This window comes from Balaenoptera ricei, chromosome X (assembly GCF_028023285.1).
Source record: "Balaenoptera ricei isolate mBalRic1 chromosome X, mBalRic1.hap2, whole genome shotgun sequence".
Classification (NCBI taxonomy): Eukaryota; Metazoa; Chordata; class Mammalia; order Artiodactyla; family Balaenopteridae; genus Balaenoptera; species Balaenoptera ricei.
Window position 1 is genome coordinate 30,143,673 of NC_082660.1, and position 26,908 is coordinate 30,170,580.

A 26,908-nucleotide genomic window follows, 5' to 3' on the forward strand; every position below is an offset into this window, starting at 1 on the left:
TGTTTTAAGAAGAATAAAAAAGAAACTGTAGAACTGAAACATGCAATAAGTGAAAAGTAATAACACAAAGAACAGGTTTAAATGCAGATTAGACAAAGCTAAACAGAGAATTAGTAAACCTGAAGATAGGCCAGAAACATATATATGTATGTGTGTGTGTGTGTATGTGTGTGTATTTATATATATGTATACATGCATATATGTATATATCTGGAATGAAGCATGGAGAGACAAACAGATGGAAAATAAAGATGAGAGAATAAGAGACATAGAAAAAAACAGTAAAATGAACATAAATGTATCCCAGAATCACAGAGAGAGACATGGGACAGAAGCCACGTTTGAAGAGATAATGGCTGAGAATTTTCCTAAATAGATAAAATCACAGTGCAAAATACTAGCTCAAATCACTATATCCAATGGCATTATTTAAACCACACTATTTTTATCAGATAGCATATGAGTTTCACTTCTATATACCAATTCCTTCTAAACTAAATGAGAAGAATATAGGAAAGTATTTTGCACGCTAGTTAAGTGGGGTTTTCAAATGGAAAATATATTTTTAGGAAGTGTGTTAGAAAGGGATACTGAGAATTTTACTCAGTGTGCTTACATTTATTTGGCAGTTCATGCCCAAATTTATTTTAAGAGGCCTCCTTTAACCTGAGCACTTCTGATTTCATACTGAAGGATCTCAAAAGATCTCTGTGGTACTTTAAACCTCACTGCTTTCTTTCATATAAATAATGTGTTTCTCTGCTAACTAGATACATTTGAATGCTAGATAATTATTAATAAAAACAAAGAGGGATCTCATGAATAGTACTGAAGTAAAGGAGTATTTAGTTATGATGAAGCAAAGAGTTGGAAGGAGACAGGTCTATGGGTAGAGACAAGGAGGTATGTTGGATAGATTATAAAATGTACAAAGTTTGGTTTAATTGAACTTGAACATATACATTCTGGAAAACAGTGCTTGTTTTCCTTGTGGCAGTGGCTGGGACACAATAAACATTTATTAGAAGCTTGTCAGAGGTGATATGAATCAGTCCAATTTTATCCAGATGATGAATATACGTCAGGAGAGAAAGATAAGTATAGAAAGAGTACTTTTTATTAGAAAAAGATCAACAGGTTTTTCATGAACATCTATCAGAATTGCTTCTCCATTCTGTTTGTACAGAAGGAGGCTGTGTAGCATGACAATTAGCAAGTCTGATTCTGCAGTTCAGTAAACCTGTGCTTTGGAATTGGCTCTCCACTCACTAGCTTTGGCAAATTACTTAACATTTTAGCATCTTAGACCTCATTTATAAAAATGGGGATGTAGATACTTCGGGGAGAATTAATTGAAGTCATTTATTATTCCTTCATTCAGCCAATATTTATTCAGTGCTCTGAGCATCAGGGAAGCAAGAAGTAAAAATTAAAATAGCAAAGCCTTGGCTTTCATGATGCTTAAAATCTAATTGGTGAGTCAGAAAATTAACAAACAAATCAAGAGACTATAATGGCTAATAGAAATAGATGGCAGTGAAGAAAAATTAAGTTATGGCGGGGGGGGGGGGGGAGATCCTTCCAGATAATGCAATAAAAAAAATTTAAGATTGAGAATTAGATATAAAAATGTTGGAGCAACGAGGATTTACACAAGGGATGGTGGGCAATCAATAGATTAGCAATGGAAGACACTACCATCTCCAAGCTTAGAGGGACAAAGGGAAGAGGTGTGAGATGGTGTTACAAGAAACCAATAATTGGAACCACCCAGCAGGAGCTGAATTCACAGGGTGAATTCATACCCTGAGGTATGCTGTTTCCAGAGAGGGCTAGAAAGTTGGAGGATTCATTCTCAGGAACTGATGGAGAGGCACCCTGTAACACTGAGAGGGGAAGAGAATATTCTATCTTCTCTCCTCTTCTCACCTTCAGTATCCTCCAAGTGCCTCCCACTGGCTGAACCAAGCAGGTAGACAGTTTAAAAAAAGGATCCTAGGAAGTGTAGTTTTCATAGGAAGAGCAGGGGATGGCACTGAGAAGAGACAAACAGAAGATCTGCCTGGAGATGATGGTGAGAGTGCGTACAGAGGGGAGGGAACGGAATTTGAGAGGGGCAACAAAGTACATCAGTGGTTTTACCAATATTCCATTTCTTAAGTTTACTAGCTCAGTATGCAGATTTCTATTTTTTTTCATTATTTAAAAAAATGTCTATATGTTACAGAAACTCTTTGAATATAATCAAAGTATTAAATAAAATAAAAAGGATAGAAAGGGACCAGACAGTGAACAAAAAAGCCCTCTCCTTGGAAGTATCACTTGACAAGAGACTTAAAAGCACTGAAGGAGGGAGCCATATGAATACAGAGAGGAAAGGTTTTCCAGGTGGGTAATAACAAGTTTAACAGTCCAAAGACATGAGTATTTCTAGTAAGGTAGGAGCACAGCAAGGAGGCAAGTGTAGCAAGAAAAAAGTGAGCAAGGTGGAGTGTGGTGGGACATTAGGGAAGGGGAAACTACGACCATGAAGGCCTTTGTAGATCTTAATAAGATGCTACATTTTATTCTAAATTTGTCTCTATATTTGCTGATTACTGCATCCATTGTTGGGTACATATCTGCTATTATTATTAGCTAGAAGGGAGATGCAAGACAACAGGAAAGTGAAGGAGACATACTCAGGGCTAAGTAGAAATTGCAAGAGTTTAATACAAAGTTTTATCTATGTTAATAAAAGGAGAACACTTCCTTGCTAGGGAGAGAACAAAAGCTGAATAGAGGCAATCACATTCTTTCATTTGTGGGGAGAGGTAGGTTCCTTTGAACTAATTTTACTTTCTAGAGAACCAGATGCATAGCCAAACCTAAGACATTGCTCTGAAATGATTTACAAACACACACACATACACACACACACATGTCCACACATGAACACATACAATACATGCATATGAATATCCTAACACACACAGAGTGAATTTAAAAAGTTAGTTTCCACTTCGTCCTGCAAAGAGAATCATGATCAGACCAAAAATTAAATAATAATAATAGATAAAGATCAAGGGAAATGGTAACAAAAAGGATGAAAGTGTTTTGTTTGTTTAACTTCAGGTTTACTTAAATACTGTTGTTTCAGTACTGGTTAATACTTAATGGTCATTTAAAAATACATATACAAGGCATAGTTTATTATATTGCACAGCATATTTAACCATGTATTTGGAAGAGTGTTTAGACTGTGCTGAGGATAATCTTGGCATCTGTAGCATCCTGGGAAAAGATTGTATTTGTAGTTGTAATTGTACCTACATTAAATGAGAGGAAACAAAGATTTTCTGACTTGTCAGCTTATCACCAAAGTGATAAGGTAGCATGAGCACTGTACAAGTATAAAACAGTTACTTAACTCATAAGTATATGTTATAATATTATAGATGGTCCAAAACTCAGTCAGCATCCACCTATGGAATAGATCAAAGGAGGGAGGAAGGAAAGTAGACAGATAGACAGACTGACAGAAATAAAATGCCATACATTCAAAGAATCCATTGTTTTTCAGCACAGGCCAGCATAAAACAAAAATCTCTCAAATCTAGAAAGAAGATGACCACTGAAACATTCTAAATTATTAAATAATAAATTTGATTGATCTTTCTTCTATTAACCAATACAATTCTAGCTAGATCTTAAGAAATAATCACAACTTGATACATTATTTTTCTTTGTGTTAAACAAAATGTCAACAAAGTACACATTAATTTGTATTATTCAATGAATAACTTACATTATGTCAAGTCTCAGGTTCTCTTCAAAACCCTGATAAAGTATTGAAGAATCCAGACCACCACTGCATGTGGGCACTATTTACCATATTGTATAGATGGAACATCTTATTCTGTATTCTGATTCGGGATGTTTGGGCACATTTTTTTCCTTGAAATCTGGATCCTAAGTAAACTCTCTGGGTGTTTCACAGGTGGATTGCTTTGGGGAGGAGCTAGAACTGAAACAAGACCTAGCAAGTCCATAGTTTCTGAACTTGTTATCTCACTACCCATGTGTGGGTTCATCAATCAGGAAATACATCTGAAGAGCTGTGGGAATAGTTACCCAATGGGCTCTAATCTCACCCTCAAGTCCACTTCATTTCTAAGGGAGGCCCTGATTGTCTTCTCCCTTCTTTAGCTTCCTTCTGGTCTCTCAGTTTAATGAGAAGGGAAATATTTCAGTTTCTGAACTGTTGATCTTTTTTCTGTATAACTGCTTCGGATCAGTATTCGGATGCAAGACGTAAAGTTCTCCCATTGAGAGCTAAACCAAACTTCCACTCTATTCTGAGAAGACAGAACAACTTGTGAAAAGATCAAATGCCTTTGTTAGTATCTCACAGGTAAGTTATTTAGCTCAAGCAAAAACCCACACAAGGGAAGATCCTTCCTAGTCTCTCCACGTGTACTTTTGCTTCCTTTCAATCTATCCTCATCGCTCAGTTTCTGAAAATGCAGAACTGATTTATGATGTTATATCACAGCATAAAACCCATCAGTATTGTTTCATTTTTCTCATGTTAGTGTCTAGAACCCTCACCGTGGCTCATAAAAGGCCCTTCTAGACTGTTTGCCTCTCTAGGCTCACCTTGCATCACTCTCTCCTCTCTGTGCTCCAGGGACACAGGACTTCTCAGATTCTTAGCTAGCCAGCACCTACTACCCTTAGTCTCACTAATTCCTGTTCATCTTTCAGCTTCTGTGTCCTCTCTGAGGACTAAGAAAGATAACTTATAAGATTGTTGTTTGTAGACTAAAAATTACTATGAATATAGAATACATTTAACTTTTAATATTATTTTCTCATATCATCTTTGCCAAATGCCAACCACCAATTCCTCACACCAGTTTTCACCATTTAAAGTACACTTAAGATGTCAAGTTTTTGTTTCATTGTGAGAACACTAGTAAAGAAGAAAAGGAAAGAGGGAATGAAAGTCAAGATGGATTCCCAAGATGGTAGCTCTTAGTTGCTGAATACTTAATATGTTCAAAGCACCATGTAGTAATACAAGAAATGAGATTTACTCCCTGGTGTAAGTTTGGGGGAAAACATACATATGGAAAATTCCTTGAAAATAATTATTAATTAACAAACTGAACTGCAATATGACTTGATGTGGTGAACTTTTATTCACCATTTTTATATATGTACATAATACATATACATAAATTATATATAAATACATATTACATAAAATTATATATAATTTATACATATAATACATAATATGTGCAATGTATAAATTGTATAAATACACAATTTATATATAATATTTAATACACATAATGCATATAAATTATATATACAAATATAAATTGCATAATTTATAATTCATATATATAATCCATATTTAATTTATGATTATTAATGAATCAAAACAAGTTTTCCAAAAGAGTGAATCAAAGTGTTAGAGATATTTCGGTTAATACAGTGGAAAGGAGTACATTTTATTTAGACATAAATGAAATGAAAATATTTGGCACTTTTATAAACAATCATCATGTATATACAAGATAAAGAGAAGACATGCTAATATAGATGGGTATACTGATAGCTGTGTGAACAGAGGTTATATATTATTATATATTTATATTATGGTGTCATAATCAAATCTGTTATCATCACATATCAACATTCTGAACACCTTTAAAAGAAACAGAAAAAAATGTTAAACCTTAATATGATGAGTAAGTCTATGTAAATTAAAAAATTTTCAGTGAATAAGCTCCTTTGCCAACCAGTTACAGTATAACCATTAACATGTACTTGACTTTAAGGGAGGTTTATGGATTTTATGATAAGAAAAATGCATTATTCTTAAATAGGTCAACGTTTGAAAATTTAGGACATTTACAATCTTTTCCCCAATTGATTTTACAGAGGCTCAGCAACAAGTACACTGAACCCCACTAGAGGGAGCTGACGTTACTGTAAAGTTGTATTACCTGATTCCCTATCAGGAAAATAAACCCCTCAGTAAAAATCACTTTGAAGTAAAAGAAAGGAAAAAAAATGCATTTATCTTTCATTACATGACCTCACCAGGAAATAAAAAGGAAAAAAACCAGGAAAGTGAGGAAAGCCCGTGTATTACACTATGCTGATTCTAGAAATGTTATTATGTGGTAAATTTTTGGCATATTTACAAAGGAAAGCAGTTAAAAATGTGTGTTCCAACAAATTAAAGTTTCAGTAGAAAACAAATATATGTTCTTGTGCTTCTCATGACAACTTTGAGGATGACTTTTTAAAAAATATTTTTATCTTAATACCTTAAAAATCTAGTTTTACTCTATAATCCTTTGTGTGTACATATATATACATATGTATATATGTGTATGGTGAACCAAAGACCCATTTGCTAATGCTTAAAAGTGTTCATAAACCTGCCTGTCAAAGGAATTTTTGTCTGATGAGTAGGGATATTTGGACTGTGTATTAATATCATAAGAGCAAATTGGTGAGAGACAAAATTGACATCCTGAAAAATTTGCTCGTCATATGGTAGGCATTTGCATAATTGCTCCACTCATATGTTGTATTTTACCAGTAAATGAGAAAAAGAAGATATTGTATAGTTATAGTGATCCAAGAGTAAAATGCAGCCCAAAGAATAATTTGTCCTTGGCTGAGTTTCAGTTGCCACATGTATGCTACAGCTATAATAATCTTCATATAAATTGATAGAAGTATTAACAAGATGCCTAGCTAGATACCCTTGCACATGAAGCAAACTGGATTTGATGAAAACCTACTAACAGGGCTTCAACTGCTCTTTTATTTCCCTCAATGTTCCAAACATTTGACTGTAAAATTTGCAACCCGCCAAGGAGAAGTTACGCCTATATACAACATTTACTTCATTTGTTCTTCATAGTCATGACATTATTATGGAGGGGGCAAGAAATGGAAATCTAACATATTTGTCTTCCAAAAACAACATTCCATTACTTGTTACTACAGGTTGTAGAGAGTATGGTTTCTTTGATGGAAATCATTCTTTCATGTTAGTACTTTCTCTTTTCACGATAAATAACTAATTTGGAAAACATCAAGTTAGTCATTTTAAGTATTTTTACTTACTTGTCTGTAGCTCTTTCTCTCTGGCCTGCATATCAGCAAAGACTTGGTTAAAATGATTTGTAAAGGCCACAAAGTCTGCATCCAGGAACATTGGCCCTTGTCCTTTCTCTTTCAGGGCTATGCTTTGAATTTTTAATCGCTCAATTTGAGGCTGAAGAACTGACAGCCGGTTGACTTCATCCTGTACCATAATTTAGAGTATTAAAATAAATAACGTTTTTACTTTGCATACATTACATTTTTGCAAAGAAAAGTATTAAAAGGCAGTGATGCAAACTTAGCTTAATGCCCTTATCAAAATATTGGTAAGAAACATCCATGATGGTTGAAGCAAGCCTCCAGCACAGGTGATCAATTTAAGAATACCTTGACTCTTCATTCAATAGATATCATCATATACAATGATTTTTAAATTTCAAAATGACATCATTTAGAACATTAATGGGCATAAATATATACAGCTGAAAAGTACTATGAATGACCTTATATCTTTTTCATAAATTAAACATGGATGTTTCTCTATACCGCTCATGTCAAAATTGTGCACCTTTACTTCAAATTCTAAGCTCGTTCAATGAACAATTTTCCTTAAATTCATTTGTGTAGAATATAAATTGTATATATATCTACATATGTCTGCATATATACATACTACATTAAATTACAAATATGTTTATATATTAATTTTATATAGATTACATATATATGTAATCTATGTAATATTTATGTATATACACTCACATATTTGTGTCTATAATTATCTAAGTTTTGTACAGTCTTATCACTTCTCCTGACTGAATAGGCAATTACCATCATTTTAATTAGGGAGACTGTTTGCTCTGCTTTACTCTTGTTGTCCTGGCATAATTGTTAACAGCACCCCCTTTCACTCTCAAGACTACTCTGATTTAGTTGATAAAAATCACAAGGACACTGTGCCCTGCTGTCCAATGTAGTAGTCTCTCGTCACATGTGGCTACTGAGCACCTAAAAAGTGGTTAGTCCAAATTTAGGTGTGCTGTCATTGTAAAACATACACTGAATTTTGAAGACTTAGTATGAAAATACAAATATAAACTCACAGTTTTAAATAATGATTAAATCTTGAAATGATATTTTTGACATATCAGGTTAAATAAAATGCATTATTGAAATTTATTTATTTACCTCTTTTTCCTATTTAAATGTCATTTCTAGAACATTTAAAATTACACGTGACTCGAATTTGTGGCCTGCATCCAATTTCTTTGGACCAGTGCTGTTCTTGGTATAAATGTTTTCATACTCTTTTGTTTCCAGTGAAGTTGCAATTCATATGTATCTGATAAATACATAATTTGAACTCAAACAGAAATTTCAAAATGCTCTTTTTTAAAGTATTATTACCATGGTTGTTCACTTAAAAGTCATAACTATGCCACCTCTAGAAAAAAGTACTTCAGGATCATTTATCGTTCAAAATGTAAAAAGCAGGAGAATTAAAATGTAAAAATTGGATCACAAGACAATTAGAAGGAAAGGAAAATTGATAGAATTATAATAATTATGAACTAAATATAAATCTGAGCTTCCTGGAAATTAAAGTAAAAAGTTAAAAAAAAAACCCGTTATTTTTGGATCCATGCATACTCTTTTAGAGAGAGTAACTTTTGTCTTGGGACTGAATGAGATAAATTTACCACACAGATCCTTTCATAGTAGCGATACTACCTAACGGACAATCTATTTTTAGAAGATATAAAGATAACTTTCAGAGGAATTTTGATATGTGATTATAACAGTATGAGTTGATTCAGGTAGGTTAATCTCTAACAATCAAATTCTTTTGGTAGGTGAAAATTAAAGACATTTAGATAAATAAGGAGGTGACCCCCATCTCTCCCATTCAAATATAAAGCCTCTCTATCAAGTGCTAGAAGGTAGGAGCATATTCATAGAAGAAGAGTAAGACAAGAGGTAAAGGGTAACACTCTGTGGTTTGGATTATAGAATTACAGACATGCACTTTGTACACTAGACTTGCAAATGGTACCAATGACATCTGCCGTGAAACATTTAAGAACCCGATTTACATTTGGCCAGATGTAGGGCCGTCATTCTTCCTTCTTAGGGGGCTATATAATGAGTCTACAGTATAGTAAAGTATGTTCTGCAAAACAAAGGGGACTTTGAAACTAATAAAACATTTGGGCAAATGTTCAGCAGGGACCTTAAAGTTCTGAGAGTAAATCATAGGAAATATCATTTTGACCTCAAATATTTAACATTTAAAAGATGTTAACAATTACTCGTTATTTCCATAAAAGGGCCTTAGTGTGGTTGGTCCTCCAGAGTAAGGCATGTTCTCTCAGTCTGTTTACCCTTTAAAATTATATGTTTATCTACTGGAAAAACTTGTATTTATTTCCTCAGGAAAGGGTCCATGGATTTCTTCCAATTCCCAAAGGGCTCCCTAATCGTCAACATATTAAGAACCAGTTCTGGCAAACACTAGACTTTGAGCTAAATCTGCACCCTAATTTTAGAAACATCTCCAAATGACAGAATGCGCTGACAAATAGGATGGAGTAATTTATATACCTATTAAGAACCAGTTCTGGCAAACATTAGATTTTGAGCTAAATCTGCACCCTAATTTTAGAAACATCTCCAAATAACAGAATGCGCTGACAAATAGGATGGAGTAATTTATTTACCTATTACTAATCACAACCAAGTAATCACAATTTCAACTGTTGTGTGAATGACATGGGGCTTATCCTGCTAAGTATTTTGCCTAAGGTGATTCATCAAACTAACAGAAACCAATGGGGCAGAGAGAAACAGTAAGGAGTGATGAAGAGGGATAGACTTCCATCATCAGAATTTGGAACTTTGTGGCTGAATGCAGAAAAAGAAATGATTTCACTTAGGATGACTTCTCTAAGCTCGAGAGAATATTTAAGATATGTAACCTCCAGTGATCTCCATTCGCTCCTCAGATAAAGACCAAGGTCCTAGCGTGCCCTAAGAGTCCTTGCTTTGTCTCCTATACGCTTGTCTTTTTGCCTCCATCTTTCATCTTACACCCCCACCCTTCTATGCCCAGCATTCACATTGGCCTTATTTCAGTTATTTGGTCATTATTGCTCCCTCCCACCATGTTCCTTCTGCCTGAAGCCTCCTTCCCTGCTGTTCTCTTAATTTCAACTCAAATGTACCTGCCTCAAGGAAGCTGCCCTTGGTGGCTCTGTCAAGGTCAGGTTTTCCCTGTTAGACACTCTCCCAGAACTCTGTACCTCTGTTTAAAGCATTTGTCCTGGTGGTAATTTAACATCTGTTTATTTAATCATTTACTTAATCTCTCTCTCACCTACTCTAGGTAAATGCTATGAGGGCAGGGTCAATGAATGCTCACTCTAATATTCCCTAAACTTAAGTGTCTGCCACCCCAGTGGGTCCTAAAGGTAGAAGCATCACCCTAGCAGGACTGGAAGGCAGGGCATCAAGCCAAAGAAGATGATTCTCAAACCTTAAATCCAGTGGAATTTGCCTTGCTAAATTTTGGACTTGGTTAGGATCCTTTCTTTCTTCCCTATTTTTTCTCCTTTTGGAATGTGAATGCCTATCCTATGCCTGTCCCACCATCATATATTGGAAGCGCATAAGTCATCTGGTTTCACTGGTTCATAGCAGGAAAAAAGTTCTATCTCAGGATGAATGATATCTTGAGTCTCATCCATATCTGATTTAAATGATGAAGAGACTTTGGACTTTAGGCTTGATGCTAGAATGAGTTATGACTTTTGGACTTTGGGGGCTCATGGCATGTAACAAGGACATAAATGGGGGGCAGGGTGAGAATCTGTGTACCAAATCACGTTCCCCAAAATTTGTGTGTTGGAGCTCTAACCCACAATGTGACTATATTTGGTGATAGGGCTTTTAGAAAGTAATTAAGGTTAAATCAGTTCTTAACTGCAGGGTCTTTATCTGATAGGACTGGTGGCCTTACAAGAAGAAGATAAAGATTTTTTTTTTCCCCTCCATGCACATGTGCCAAGGAAAGGCCAGGTGAGGACGTGGTGAGAAGGCAGCTGTCTGCAAGACAGAAAGAGAGTTCTCACCAGAAGTTGAACCCTGCCAGACCTTCATCTTGGACTTTCAGCCTCCAGAACTGTGAGAAATAAATTTCTTTTGTTTAAGCCACCCAGTCTATGGTATTTGTTATGGCAGCCCAAACCAGCTAATACACTTAGTATCATTCTTGGCCACATTAGAGACACTGAATATTTATTTTATGGATGAATGCATTTTGTAGATGTTATTAATATCTATATCTGAATCTCAAGGATCAGGTTAAGGTACTATCAACAGATTTTTTATCGCAAGAAATAATACAGGTGGAGTATTCCTCTAATTCACAGGGAAAAAAAGTCATGGATTCTATTCTTTAATAGCAAAATGTATCTAGAATTACAGGGAATTTTTCTAGACAGTATTTTACTCCACTACTTTATGTGTAATAATTCAAGTATGTCAGTTATTCCAGGATTATGTAAAAATTCAGGAGAATATTAAAGCGTGGTTCAATGTGTGTTAGATACCTGCTTCCCTCTCCTAAAACTGTTTGACTAGGTGTGTCTTTCCTATGAAAGATTATGTGCCATGGTGTTAACCAAGAAAACAAGTGCTTTCTTTTCTTCTCTTTCTTTCTTTCTTCCATTTTTTTTTGCAAGGAGGGTGGTATGCAGGTACACAGGAAAAGTATCTCTTAAGTTACATATACATAAATTTTATAGAAATTCCCTATACTTGCATATTTGCCTAATAAACTAAATGCCTTGCTGTATGATATTCTTTATCCAAAAATATATTTCCTGAGTTTATTTACTTCCTAGTAAAGCTGTAGGTCCAATATTTGAAGAAGAATCATCAAATCCTTCAACTGACTTTCCCTTCAAAATAGCTTTCAATTTCCCCTCACTTTCTGGATTCAATACCACCTCCAAACCAACCCTCTTGCCTCTCCATCTCCAGTCTTCCATTATTTAAACCACTGTTTTCAAAGTATGCAGATTAACCCCATTCATTGCTTTTAAAATTAAGCCCAGTCATCTCAGTTTACCATTAAGGTTCATCCTGGAAACCTTTTCATCTATCCTCTAATCAATTTGCCACTTCCCATGAAAAGTGTAACTATGCATAGAAACATTTTGTAGTAACTATGTAAAAAGTTCAAGTTGTTTATATTGATATATCTTGTTTATTTACACGTGCAGAATACTCATTTAGTGTCTTTCTCAGGCCCTTTTGTGTGTGCTGTGTCTTGTTTGCCCCTCCAGATATACTGCCCACCCTTCTCCTGTGACCCAGGAGAATGACATTTATAGATTAAAGCTCCTTGTCGTCTGCCTTCTGATTAAGTTTAGTTGATGGGGACCCTTATTCAGATTCTGGAGGCAGGGAGGAGAGCAAAGTAGGGTGTTTATTTTTCTGGCCCCATTCCTGTGTTGGTACTTGGACTGGCTCTTAAAGCTGCCTTTACAATGAGCATCTGACTCTCCTTCTGGGTTTCTGTAACTTCTCGCTCCCTGATCCTTTCTATCTTAAGTATAGTAACAGCACTGAGGCTGGGTTACTGTACTATCCCTTGAGGTTCCTCTATACTCCAAGTACATATAAAAAATATTTTTGTAAAGGATCCTTCCTCGAAGTATCCTAATTTAATGGACTGTCAGTTTTAAAGATTTTCCTCATATATCCAATTATACTGTATATCAGCTGCTTCTGTTTGTGTGGATTCCACATTTTGAACATATGACTGTGTTTTGCTCTTTTCACCTGAGCTGCCATAAGAAACAGCGCCAAATTACTGTCCATTTTCCATAGGATACGTGTGGTTCCTATACTCCAACACTGCCTCATCATTTTGCAAACTGACAAAATCAATTAACTATGTGTAACTAAGCTTTTGGGGATTCGGGCATCCATATGTTACCTATTTAAACTGATTTTCTTCGCTTATATTTTGATCTTTACTGTGTTTAATTAAACCCTTAAGAGGGAAATTTTATCATTAAATAATTTGCTATTCTTCTGGAAATTTCCAAGAAATTTCTATTGATCATGCTCCAAATAAGAGGAAAGAGTCTTACCTTACAATTTTTTAACTGGCTTTTAATTGCTGTTGGCTCTGATGTGGTAGTGGGTTGGGTTTTCAACCAGTTTTCTGCAGTAGTTGTCATCTGCTCCAATTGTTGTAGCTGATGATAGAAAGTGATGATGTTGTTCTGATACTCCAGCCAGTTAAGTCTCTCACTTAGCAACTGGCAGAACTCGATCCACCGGCTGTTCAGTTGTTCTGAGGCTTGTTTGATACTGTCAGCATTAACACCCTCTAGAAAGACATATTTTATAAATATATCTACTGAAGCCACAGACTGAAAGACATTATCTGAAAACCACCGTTGACTCAAGTTCCAAACTATTCATCATCTGAATAATTTCAAACAAATCATTTATTTACTGATAAAGAAGTTAAAATACCAAGATTTCTGATTATTGGCTGCAAATTACTAGAGTTGCATCTTATCAAATAATATGAATGTAGCAAAGTACTAAATAAGGATACATAAGATGTAGAAGAGTAGAAAATATTTAAATTTAAAAAAATGGTCAAAGCTCTGATGGTGGGGATGGAAGATTACAGACAAATAACTTTTTGGATATTTCCAAATAAATGTTAAATATCATGTATATTATTAAACTATACTTCTAAAAAGTAACATACATTTGTAGTTTTTAAAATGCCTTTGAATTAGTTGAAATGTTATTATTTGGATTTTTAAAAAAAGGAAAAAAGTGAGTATGTATAAAAAATCAATAATTCTCTGTTTATGCTACAGAAAGCCAGAAATAAGCGGATTGCCCATGAGTCCAAAGAAAGAAAACAAGCATTAGGAAAAATAATCTTTCTAATTAGAAAAAAGGTTTTCAAATTATTTACATATCATTTACAAATGTGGAAGTTGATCTGAAAGTTTTAAAATCATCTATAGAAATATTAAAGCAGAAAAAGTCTATCGAGGGCAAAATGGAAACATAAGCATATCATTATCAACTTCAGCCTTCTGGAAAATCTACTACGTTTTAGGGAATATGCTATGTCTTTTAACACATACCATCTTATTTAAATTTTGTCAAAATGTGATATATGACTAATGCCAATCCAATGCAAGTACAGCAATATCACATTATTAACTCTCTAAAGTTCATAATATGTAATGTTTTTACACACACAATTTGTTTACATAGTAACTTCTTTAATAAATTACACTATATAAAGAAATATAGTAAATATGATATGCATGTTAAAACATAGCTATGATAGCACTAACTTTCTAATATTTCTGAAACACTGAATATTCAAATGTTTCCTTTTCCTACATATACTCGCAGATCTCAAAAGGGATCATAAGCTCACTGTAAGATTCTTCCTCTAAGTTAAAGTATTTTAGGGGTAAAATGATTTAGTGAAGACCAAGTTGTCTAGGAGAATCTTCTTTTATGAATGTCCACTTCACACAACTTTCTGGTAATGTGATTTAGTTAACTGACAAGTAAGTTATTACGTTATTAAAAAGTCTGAAGACCATCTCTAGCAAATGTGAGGCCTGTGGTTCTGCTAACTTGTACATGCTTCCCACTTCACTCTTTTTAAAGAATAAAAGACATGGATTTGAAGTCAACAACTATATTATTTTATTCTCCTTTACTTTCCTCTGCTCAGATACCTAATTTTCATTTTGTTGTAATTATGTCATGCTGCCAAACCACGTCTCTCAATCCATTTGAAACACAACTCTAATTTCACTCATTTCAGAGTTTGACGCTAGCCAGGACGACACTGGAGAAAACAAACTTCGCAAATATCGTTGGCAACGATCTTTTCCTCATTCTTTGCCTGATACATTTTTGAAAAAAATTAATTGAAAAACTAAAGAGTTAAAAGATAATATATGTATATTTCTATATATACAGCTATAAAAGGAAGCCCATGGTTTGCAGGAGCTAAATATTCCTCTAATACCCTCCCTAACAGCTAAGGAAATGACTGGTTTTATTGAGACATCTGGATGTGTTGTGGGATATTCTGTTTGGGATAATTTGGTTTTGAGCAGTGACCAAGAATTATACCAAAATATGTTCTAAGGGATGCCACTAAGAAACTATAGTTGTAAAATGATCATGTTTGTTACAAAGTATAAGGGAAGAATCCAAATCTCCGGTCATATAGGCACTCAGTTTGAGAAAAAATACTACAATAACATGCTGATATTATTGCTGGAAAATGAAAGGGAACAATTTAAAAGTACACACGGTAGAAATTGTAAATTATGTTAGAAAATGATTCAAAAATGTGCCATGGATCTAAATGATCAGATGTTTAGGAGAAATATTTTCAGCATATATTAAATGTGAATAGGCACTTAGAAGAAGGAAGTCAGTCCTTGGTCGTCCAAGTCCATGACAGGCAAACAAGAGATGCTAAAGTAAATTAAAAGTACTGATGGAACAATGCTGGATTGAATTTATTTAGCATTTGTCCAAATGATAAGGGAATACAGAGAAAATTATCTCACTGTCCCTGAGGTCAACCATATGAAAACCCCTTAGCAATTGGAAAAATAAAATCATAAATTAATTTTAATAAGAATAATGCATGCTAATTTAATCAGCAAAATACAAATCAAACTATAATGAAGTATCAGTAAGTTCTATGGTACCTATTAAAATCCAGAGCTAGAATTTAATGACTCCTTGATCATTACCCAAAACTATCAGTTCAATATGTCGTGCCCAAAAAATGTCCAGATGCTAAACATTGCTGCAAAAGGAATTAACATAAATGAGAAAAGTGAATTTAGTACAAATCCACTATGAAATCTACAGTACTCTCCACTTAAGAGCATATTGATTTTTATAACCGAATAAAGGGAATTAAAATATAATAATAGGTAAAAGAAGGATCTCCTTATTAGGATAAATGGTAAAAGCAGGCAAAAGGGTATAAAGTTCATAGCAAAAGCTCTGGTATTAGGCAGACCTGAGTTCAAATTTGGTCCCTGCCCCCCACCACTACTTTACTAAATGAGTGAACTGGGTTCAGTTAGGTAATCACACTGGGCCTCATTTTTCTCATCCATGGATTGAGAATTGACATGTACACACAGCTATATTTAAAATAGATAACCAACAAGGACCTACTGTATAGCACAGGGAACTCTGCTCAATATTCTGTAATAACCTAAATGGGAAAAGAATTTGAAAAAGAGTAGATACATGTATATGTATAACTGAATCACTCTGCTGTACACCTGAAACTAACACAACATTGTTAATCAACTATACCCCAATATGAAATAAAAAGTTAAAAAAATACAATTGACCTCACTGGACACCTATCAGGGTTCTGAGTTAACATGTGTGAATTGTTACACCAAGCATGACATATACTAGGCAACCAATAAATATTAGTCAATGTTAATATAAAGAAATGAAAAAGAACATGTAGGAAACAAGGGAAAGAAACCAGATCTTTCAAATGGTAAATTAGGGAGAGGGGGAGTCTTTTTAATTACTGAAAAGGGTCATTTATGAAAAATAATAAATATTTTTTAAAGATAGTAATTTTATATAATATGGCACTAATATGGGATATAGAAAGTATATTTAGACACTTTTAAAAAAAATTATATCAATCAGTAATGAATCCATAAGAGTTTATTAGGGAATCTTGGAATAATTGGTCATAAATCTGTAATCATTTGAAATTAAAGTTACACAGGATAGCCATGCTAAAAGTTAAAAACAGAAATTTCTAGATGTCACTGGTGAAGATATGATTTTGACTGCAGAAAATCAGACATTTTATTTATTAACGATTTGTATGGAAATATTGTATTAATTCATATATGAACATGCTTCCTGCTCAACTACAGTATAACCTGTCTTTCTAAACTATAAAGCCCCCTAAGAAAAATCTCTCCACTGACAGTATCTGATAGAATTCTCAGCTTAGAGTAGGTATGAAATAAATACACTTTACTTGTGAACTCACCCAACACCAAATCAATATCTTACTTCATACGAATACAAACATTAGGGGAGCAATAGCCACAGACACGAAAAGCCAAACACAAGACGCATGCAGTCTCTCTTGCTTCAAGTCTGCTTTAAAATACTTGGGGGAGGGATCAACAGCACTGTCACATGTCACATTACTTAATGTGTGTCTCTCAAACTAAAATTAGAAATGCCATTACTTCAACTTCATCAATTAACTGGCCATCTATTATCCAGTACTAGTAATGAGATTATGAGAAAGTCCCTTAACACTTTTGCAGAATAAAGGTACTAAGTGTTTCCCCAGCAAATACTATGAATAATTTTATTATTATATATAATTCTTTTATGTGTATTTCATAGAATTATGCCTCTTAACTGAAAATTTTAAGTTTCATGACAGTTTGTAAGTGTAAATATCTGCAAAGTTTTAAGTATCAATCATTTGAGCATCTGTTTTTCTAATTTTTTGTTAGCTACTTAAGAATACAAACACTAACTCACCAGGCATTATGAACAATACTTATGGAAACCATTTTGTAGCAGCACATTAGAATCTCAGAGATAATGGATCATAATCCATTCACATCTCATATTCTAAACAACCCCTGAAATAGTCTATGAATAAATATATTGCACCCAGAGGAAATGGCTCATTACTTGAAGTGCATCCATTAATTTTATTACTTGTGTACAGTGCATAACAGACTGTCAGAATAATTTTAATTGTGCACCACCTTCCATGGAAGTACTTCAAAACTGCCACTTAAAGTGAAGTATTCCTCATCAAGTATATTCATCATTAGCCATAAAGTCAGGGTAGAATAATGCAAAAAACCTGTGTTTTCAGAGCTCTTGAATTAGAAGAATATTTGGAATGAAAACTTAAAATAAAGTTGCTAATAAACAGTCCCCTGTTTTTGTTGCATATTAAATGACGGCCATTGCAAATACATTTCGCATTCAATATAACAGCCTAAAATGTGAAAGAAATTTAATTAGAGTCTATGAAAATGAGGTCTGAGTATTATAGGCTAATTCTAGAGGTTTTTCTGGCGACACTAACTTTTACACAACTGTCACATCATCTTATTTTAAAAATAGCTTTTAAAAATTAATAGGTTGACATAAAATTCATATCCCTAATAAGAATACATAAATTTATGAATATAACTTTTTTCATTTATTCTCTTTCTAAACAGTATTGAATTATAAGAGCAAAAAGTCAGATCCCTACTCATATTTGCGGTTTTTATTAACATCTTTATTAGAGTATAATTGCTTTACAATGGTGTGTTAGTTTCTGCTTTATAACAAAGTGAATCAGTTATACATATACATATATCCCCATATCTCTTCCCTCTTGCGTCTCCCTCCCTCCCACCCTCCCTATCCCACCACTCTAGGTGGTCACAAAGCACGGAGCTGATCTCCCTGTGCTATGCGGCTGCTTCCCACTAGCTATTTTACGTTTGGTAGTGTATATATGTCCATGCCACTCTCTCACTTTGTCACAGCTTACCCTTCCCCCTCCCCATATCCTCAAGTCCATTCTCTAGTAGGTCTGTGTCTTTATTCCCGTCTTGCTCCTAGGCTCTTCATGACCTTTTTTTTTTTTCCTTAGATTCAATATATATGTGTTAGCATACTGTATTTGTTTCTCTCTTTCTGACTTATTTCACTCTGTATGACAGTCTCTAGGTCCATCCACCTCACTACAAATAACTCAGTTTCGTTCCTTTTTATGGCTGAGTAATATTCCATTGTATATATGTGCCACATCTTCTTTATCCAATCATCTGTCAATGGACATTTAGGTTGCTTCCATGTCCTGGCTATTGTAAATAGGGCTGCAGTGAACATTTTGGTACATGACTCTTTTTGAATTATGGTTTTCTCAGGGTATATGCCCAGGACCGGGATTGCTGGGTCGTATGGTAGTTCTATTTTTAGTTTTTTAAGGAACCTCCATACTGTTCTCCATAGTGGCTGGAGCAATTTACATTCCCACCAACAGTGCAAGAGGGTTCCCTTTTCTCCACACCCTCTCCAGCATTTATTGTTTGTAGATTTTTTGATGATGGCCATTCTGACTGGTGTGAGATGGTATCTCATTGTAGTTTTGATTTGCATTTCTCTAATGATTAATGATGTTGAGCATTCTTTCATGTGTTTGTTGGCAATCTGTATATCTTCTTTGGAGAAATGTCTATTTGTTTTTGTGACTAATTTTCCACAACAACAGTGATCACTTTAATTTCCTCCCTTCACACACACATACACACACACCGGGCACAGAGTCTCTTCCTTTGGAGATTAAACGAAGAAAAATGTGTCTGTCAATTAACAACATTTATTGAGTGTGAACTCTGTGTAGACCATTATCTCAAGTGTCACGTGCAAAAACAGGAAACATAAATCAAACTGCCCAGAACTCAGGAAAAAGTAGGAGAAGAGGAAATGGGTACAACCATGGAAAGCTACTCATTCATGGTGGAGAGGATGAACCGCTGCAAATAGTACCATTTCCATGCCCCAATGATGTACAGAGCAGCTACAAAATCTCTTCCCATTAAAATACACAATTAGAATAGTTATTGCCACTGAAGATCCTTCACAATGATGTGAAAAGATAATGAGAGGTTTGCCTCTGAGGTGAGCCAAACTGACCCCAATCCCTGCCCTTATCCATCTGACAAACTTCTGTCGAAATTCAAATAACATCATTCATGTAAAGTACTTAATGAACTATAAACCAAAATACTAAGTTACAGTTCCATACTTAATATTATAGATAAAAGGAGCCCTAGTCTGTGTTATCAGTCTGTGCTATTTAATTACGATCCTTAGCAGATTTACTATTAGGTATCACCTTAAACACTGTAACACTCATCGGATGATGGTTCTGAAATGTTCTTTTAGTCTGATATACTAATAATTACTACTATTATTTAAATATTTTCTTAATGTGATTGTCTTCAGGCTCTAATTAACACACAGAAAACTACAATTAGAAATTCAAAGTGAAGCACAATTTAATGTAGAAAACATCACGAACCCTATTAGATAATTATAGTATCTCCTCTGGAAATTGTGGTGAAACCATTTTATAGCTTAAGAAAGGGGAAACTGAGCTATGCTTACATCTTTTCAAATGAATGTTTGTTTGTTTGTTTGTGATAGGTAAGAAGTGGATTTATTTAGAGAGAAACACCCTCCACAGACAGAGTGTGGGCCATTTCAGATGGTGAGAAACGCACCAGGGTATGGGGTTGTCAGTTTTTAGAGGGGTGGGTAATTTCATAGCCTAATGAGTGGGAGGAGTATTCTAGCTATTTTAGGAAGGGGCGGGGATTTCCAGGAATTGGGCCACCGCCCAATTTTTTGATCCTTATGGTTTTGGAACTGTCATGGCACATGTGGGTGTGTTATTTAGCTTGCTGATGTGAGCATATACTGAGGCTCAAGGTCTAGTGGAAAAAGTCGACTTGTCTGCCATCTTGGACACATCAAATTAATGTTTTGATATAACATTTTTGGTAATTTCAATATTAATAAAGGAAAACAATTTATCGAAACCAGGTTTTTTTTGTTATATCTGACTGATAAGGAGACTATATATTTGAATCAAGAACATTATTTTACAAAAAGAATTAAAAATGAAGTCTAATTGTAAATAGATAAAAACAAGTAAGCACATTTTTAGGTATAAAAATGTTCTAGATTGTCCTGAAGTCCCATAATCTCACTCAAACGATGAAAATCTTTTGCTCTAAAGTATGCAGATCAGTTAAAAAAATAAAATAAAATCTTAGGAATCCGGATTAATTAATAATCAATACTACTGATATAGTAGCAAGATTCTTTACCATATTTAGTTGCTAAAATTCTCTAAAGTTTTAATTATTTTATGTCATTTTGTGTTTAAATATAAAAATAAATCTTAAAGAAGGTTATATTGTATATTTTTTTAAATCTAAATAAATAAAATTTTGGAAATTCTCCTTCTCAGTATAACACAGCTACTGGAAACATAAGTAGATCACTAGGTACCCTATCTAGTCTCTCATTTACTCTCATTAAAGTTCTAGGATGTGAATAATTTGTTGAGACTAAGGCTGTGATACTAATCTTATATATTGACAACAAACTTCATAAAGATTCTATCTGTGAAAAATTTCTCCAGTAAGAGGAGGACCTCTCCACCATCCAACACTTTATCACACTATTCCCCATACTTATCCAATCAATTGATTTTGATATAGGAGCAACAAATTAAACTAATGTTAGTTAAAAAAAACAGTTAAAGAGATAAATCAGTCAAAATTATACCAAAATTCCATGTCAAAGTCCCAGAAATACATTTTTTTAGATAACACTCTCTGTTAGTAGCACTGTAGCCTCCCAATTTAGTCTATTATGATCATGAAGATCCTTTACATTCTTCTAAAAGAACTGGGACACCTATAAGGAAAATGTTCATGTATAGCTTTAATGTATGCAAATAATTTACGCAATCTCTTTTTTGATTTAAAAAAGGTTCCAAATGAATTAATAAGAATCTCTTACTGAATATCTCTGCATATTATTCAAATATAAATCATTCTACTGCAAAATTCACAACACAGTTGATACTAAAGCTTACAGTATATTTAATATTAACTGTATTTTAATATTCTTCATATAACACTTTGCGTTTGATAAAATGCAGCCAAAACAAAAATTATCTTCTAATTGATCATAACTTCTATGTAACCGTGCAAAACTAAACGGGCTACGAGAAACAGTGTTTTCAGGACATGCAATTGATTTTTAACACAACTTTGCAACATCGAATGAAAGCCATTTCTTCTACATTGGCAACATGGTAATCTCTGCATTTTTAACCATTTTAAGACCCTACCCTACTCCCTGTTTCTCAGCACATTTCTTAAATTCATTCAAGAAATGCCTTCAGGACTAACAGATTTTGTTTTTTGCATTTCTTAAGTGGTGCTAAAAATTTATGCTTTCAGTAGCTATTTAAAAATGGCCAAAAGTGATTTGAAAATATGTTTGATATACCATTTGTGGTCAAAACTGATGTAAAATATAAGCAGTGAGGAATTTTTTTGCATGTCTTAGAGTTTCATTCTGAAGGAAAAATTAAGAGTTCCAAAATCATTCTAGATACTTTAAAACATGCTCTAATCTTATGGCAAATTATTCTAAGTAGAAAATTCAGTTTCCTGTGTGTGTGTTTGTGTGTGTGTGTGTGTGTGTGTGTGTGTGTGTGTATACACATATATAAAACATAGTTTATGAAATGCTTTCTTTAAAATATAATAGCTATATTTATGCTAATCTCCATACATACTTTTAAATTATGAATATATGTTAAAAGTTGTTATCATGGGAAAACATACATAGAATGTATATATATTTATATTACTTGCGTAACATTATAACATCGTACAAGAATGATCTGCCTTTATCTTAATTTCTAAGGATAAGACATGTGGTTAAATGAATAGACATTTATATGAGGTCATAAATGAAGTATCATGATTCAGCTATCATTTTCCTTTCTATAAACAAAAGAACAAGAATGTGTGTGTTTTATATGGTTATGAGTTTTATTACAACTCCATAGCCACACTTGAGAAAGGAAATTCTGAACTTGTAAATTTAAGAGCTTTACTGAGATAACTGTTGGGAAATCTGGTTTAGAGAAACCTCAATTTGTCTTTCAACTTCATGAACCACATCAGTAAACTCTAGTTTTTGGCTCTATGTTGGTGGAGCAATTGTAACATAGGGTTAGGGGGGGCCCTCTTAAATATACCTGGAGAGGTACTCCAGGCACATATTGTGCACCTGGCTTAACTCACAATTTGCACAAACAATCACATAAAGTAAATACTATGCAATTTCTTCTGTGAAAGACAAAACAAAAAGGAACAAAATATAAGTTCGAATCTTGGAGTCTACTTTTTAGTAATTATGTAAATTGTTTGATTAAATGGAGCAGAGCAGAAGTATCTATGCTCTAGTTATAGCCCAATTTTGAACCTAATCACATATCACTTAGACCAAATCTTTATTAGCATAACAAATGAGAAGCGTAAAATTTGATCAATATAGTCAACCAATGAGGAATGTCTCAAATCGCACCCCTACCCCTTACTGTGCTTTGCTTTCTACAGAAATTAGAATTTTCCTTCAGAAGTATTATTATCTTCTGACCAAAATTACCAATGTCATTATCTCAATTACTGCCTTAATTTTGCTTTGCTAAACAGAATTTAAGCAGTCAATTAATATTTATTAGAGACCTAGTATATGTCCTGATTTTTCTTCATGCTTCCAAAATTTAGAGCTATAAGGGCAATAGTCTAGAAAATTATGTTATCACTAATCATATGATCATTTTAACCCTGTATGTAATTTCATCACAAAAAATCATTACCTTCATTTCTAAATTTTAACTTCTTTTTGAATAATTCAGTGTATGCTACTGTCAGATAATCTGAGTTAAGGTATACTTGATATTTGAAAAAGTAGAGATTATTTAAAAGTATAGATTTTACATCACTTTATAAAAATGAAAAAGTGATAAATGCAGTTCCTAGGGGGAAATTATATAATAGTTTAAGGATATTTTTTTAGATCATATAATTTTATTTAACATGAATATGCTGTTGTCAAACTCATCAGTTAAACCATCCAGCAAACATGCATCTAAAAAACAACCTTTTTTGTATATTGCATCTTCTATATATTCATTAACTTGTTAACCCAATCAGCTGTTATATTTGCTTGTTTTTATTTTTAACCAAATACAGTCATGGGGCTCATTAGAAGAAGAAAATGAATTGATTTCCTAGGAAGATCATTGAATTTTTTAATGCCAACATGGCAATTAAGGCAAAAAATAATTCATACACAGAATTTATGCCCCAGAATGCAGGCAGGTACTGGAAAAAGCTCACATGCATAACAAAAACATTTGTTACATTTGCTTATGATATTCTTGTAAACATATCCTTTGAAAAATAAAATAAACCTTGTTTAGAAATAGGATTACCCCTGATTTTCATAAATTACTTACACCTACTTACACTTATAGAAATGAATATAATAGTATAACAATGACAATTGAAAAGAAGTTTGTTTACAATTGACATCAATAACATTTTGTTCAGACAGCTTTTGAGGTACCAAGTGTTAGCAAAAATTAATTTTAATTCATTATTTTAAAATATGTTTTGCTAGCTTTGTACTTTTACCTCACTCAGAAGTAGGTGAAGTTAAAAAAAAAAAAAAGTTCCCCTGAGGAGACATTTTCTTTTAAACATGTTTAAAAATGAAAAGCAACATAGAAAATAAATATATTATTAGCAAACAGGTATGGAAAAAACATATTGCAAAGTTATTTTAAATCAGATTATAATCACTTTACGTATATTATATGATTGCTTACATTTCCAATTATTTCTGCAAATCTTGTTTTCTTAAATCATTTGGACAAATGCTAGCAGGATTTGCACTAAAACTGATTTCTCGGCAGCAGATTGATACAATATTCTACCACAAGCCATTTTCTTCCATTGGACTCAAAGTGGAATTTCCTCTAATAATTTGCTTAGCATTAAGAAAGAATAATAAAAGCTCACAAACTCACTTTAAATTTTCATTCAGGAAGGGCTTGTCTGATATAATTTTGCTGATAAATATGAACCTATGTGTTTATCAAATCCCTAAGAAGATTATCTAAATCAACTCTGTGTAATTACCATTCAGCATCTGTTCCACCAGGGCCTGAGCTGATCTGCTGGCATCTTGCAGTTTTCTGAACTTCTCGGCCTTTTCTCGCTCTATGGCCTGCAGCATGATAGCAAAGGTGAGTATTCAATAAAAGGATTGTGAAACTACACAGTAATTATAACTTCCACTTGCCCTTTCAAGCCTTAAGATATTTCACTCTGTCAGCTTATCATGTGAATCTAAAGATTTTTTCTCAAGTTCTTGGCACTAGAAGCATCAAAATGGCAATGAATCACAAGCCATTTTCATACTGAATTGTTATTTTTTGTAATAAGATGTCTACTCTTAACTTTTTTTACATCATAGTTCCTGAGGCATTACAAGTTAAGACTGTAAGTTTAGACCCCCCAAAAAGAACCAACAAAGGCAAATCATAACAAACAATGAAATGATAAAATGTCAGATAAGTAAAATGGAATTTATCTTTTAAAAATACAACACTGATAATGCTCCTAATAACATAAGTATATAGTCTTTATTAAAAATCAAACAGAAAATCCAGTAAGTATATACAATAGGAAAAAAGTATACTAGCATAAATAATTTACCAAAAAAAACCCCCCATATTTATCTAAGTACAAGACTGCGGGTTAATTTCTCTCTCTAGAATTGTCAAAGTACTCCCATTGCATGGAAAATTAGATTCAGTTTCATAAAGCTTTCTAAATTCCTTTGTTCATTTCTCCTAACCAGAGTTAACTTTTGAACAACAAAAACACAATTACTTAACAAAATGTAGCATTTGATACTGCTGAGTTTAGCTAATAATGTCTCTACAGAGACAAAACTTTAAGCTATGATGCAGTAGTACTATATTACTATAGTCATTAAAACCTGTGGCTATAACAATATGTTATATGTCCTGAACCTAACAACCTGCAGAAAAAGCAAGCTATAGTGTATTTAACATATAGTGAGAACAATATTTCTGTGATTTAATAGTGGTATTATACAAAGATTTCACTTGAGTTTGTGGCAGGAGGTTATTCTACATCAGACTGTTTCTTAAAACTTTTAGATCTATAGGCATTTAAACAAATATTCCAAAGTTTAATATTGGAGTACAGGTGGGAGGCATATAATTGATACATGCACACTCTGTGGAGCACTGTTCAGTAGAACTTTCTGCAAGGATGGACATATTCTGTATCTGCACTGTCCAATACATCCCACTAGCCACGCGTGGGTACTGAGTGCTCGAAACATGGCAAGTATGACTGGGGATATTAATTTTTAATTTAATTTAATCTAATTTAACTTAAATTTTAAAAGCTACAATGTGTCAAGTGTCAATTGTAATTGCACAGTGCAGATCTAGTGTCTTCCCTCTGAAAGCAAATAGTTAAAGACAGACAGATAAGATATGTAGACATAAATATAGATATATACAATATGGCAACATCAAAAACACTGTCAGAGAAGTAAGTAATCATCTTGACTGGACTATTCCCCGAGCACACCAAATGCTGGGAATGCTCATAAAATAATCCATATATTTTTAAATATTTAAAAAGATTCTCCAATTTAAAGAAGTAGTCACAAGTGAATAGAGAGCTCTTTAAATTTATTTTAAAAAGAGTTCCATGAACTAGAATTACTGGATTTAAGGTCAAAGAGTGCAAAATGCTAAAAGAGCCTATAGACAACAGAATACACCCAATCAGGAAAAACTGTAATATACAAGAAAACAAATTAAAATTTAGCATAATAAATGAAATGAAACACTATAAAAGGACAGTCTTTTTTTAAAAGTATTTATAGACTAGCTGGAATATATACATTTTAAATTATGCCATCAAGGGCAGCAAATGAAAACTCAGTTTCATCTCATCAGTAGCGAAACTCCAAAGGTAATAGA

General features: G+C 33.5%; 1 protein-coding gene across 6 annotated transcripts in view; it reads right to left on the reverse strand.

Moving 5' to 3' along the window:
- The window catches only part of DMD (dystrophin), a 2,476,968-nt gene that overhangs the window by 1,370,641 nt on the left and 1,079,419 nt on the right, over positions 1–26,908 (reverse strand). For all 6 annotated transcript variants that reach the window (XM_059910880.1, XM_059910875.1, XM_059910877.1 and 3 more), the window contains 3 exons: positions 25,020–25,107; positions 13,275–13,516; positions 7,138–7,318 (listed from right to left, as the gene is read on the reverse strand). In XM_059910880.1, the coding sequence (XP_059766863.1) occupies positions 7,138–7,318; positions 13,275–13,516; positions 25,020–25,107 (511 nt within the window). The remainder of the gene's footprint in view (positions 1–7,137; positions 7,319–13,274; positions 13,517–25,019; positions 25,108–26,908) is intronic.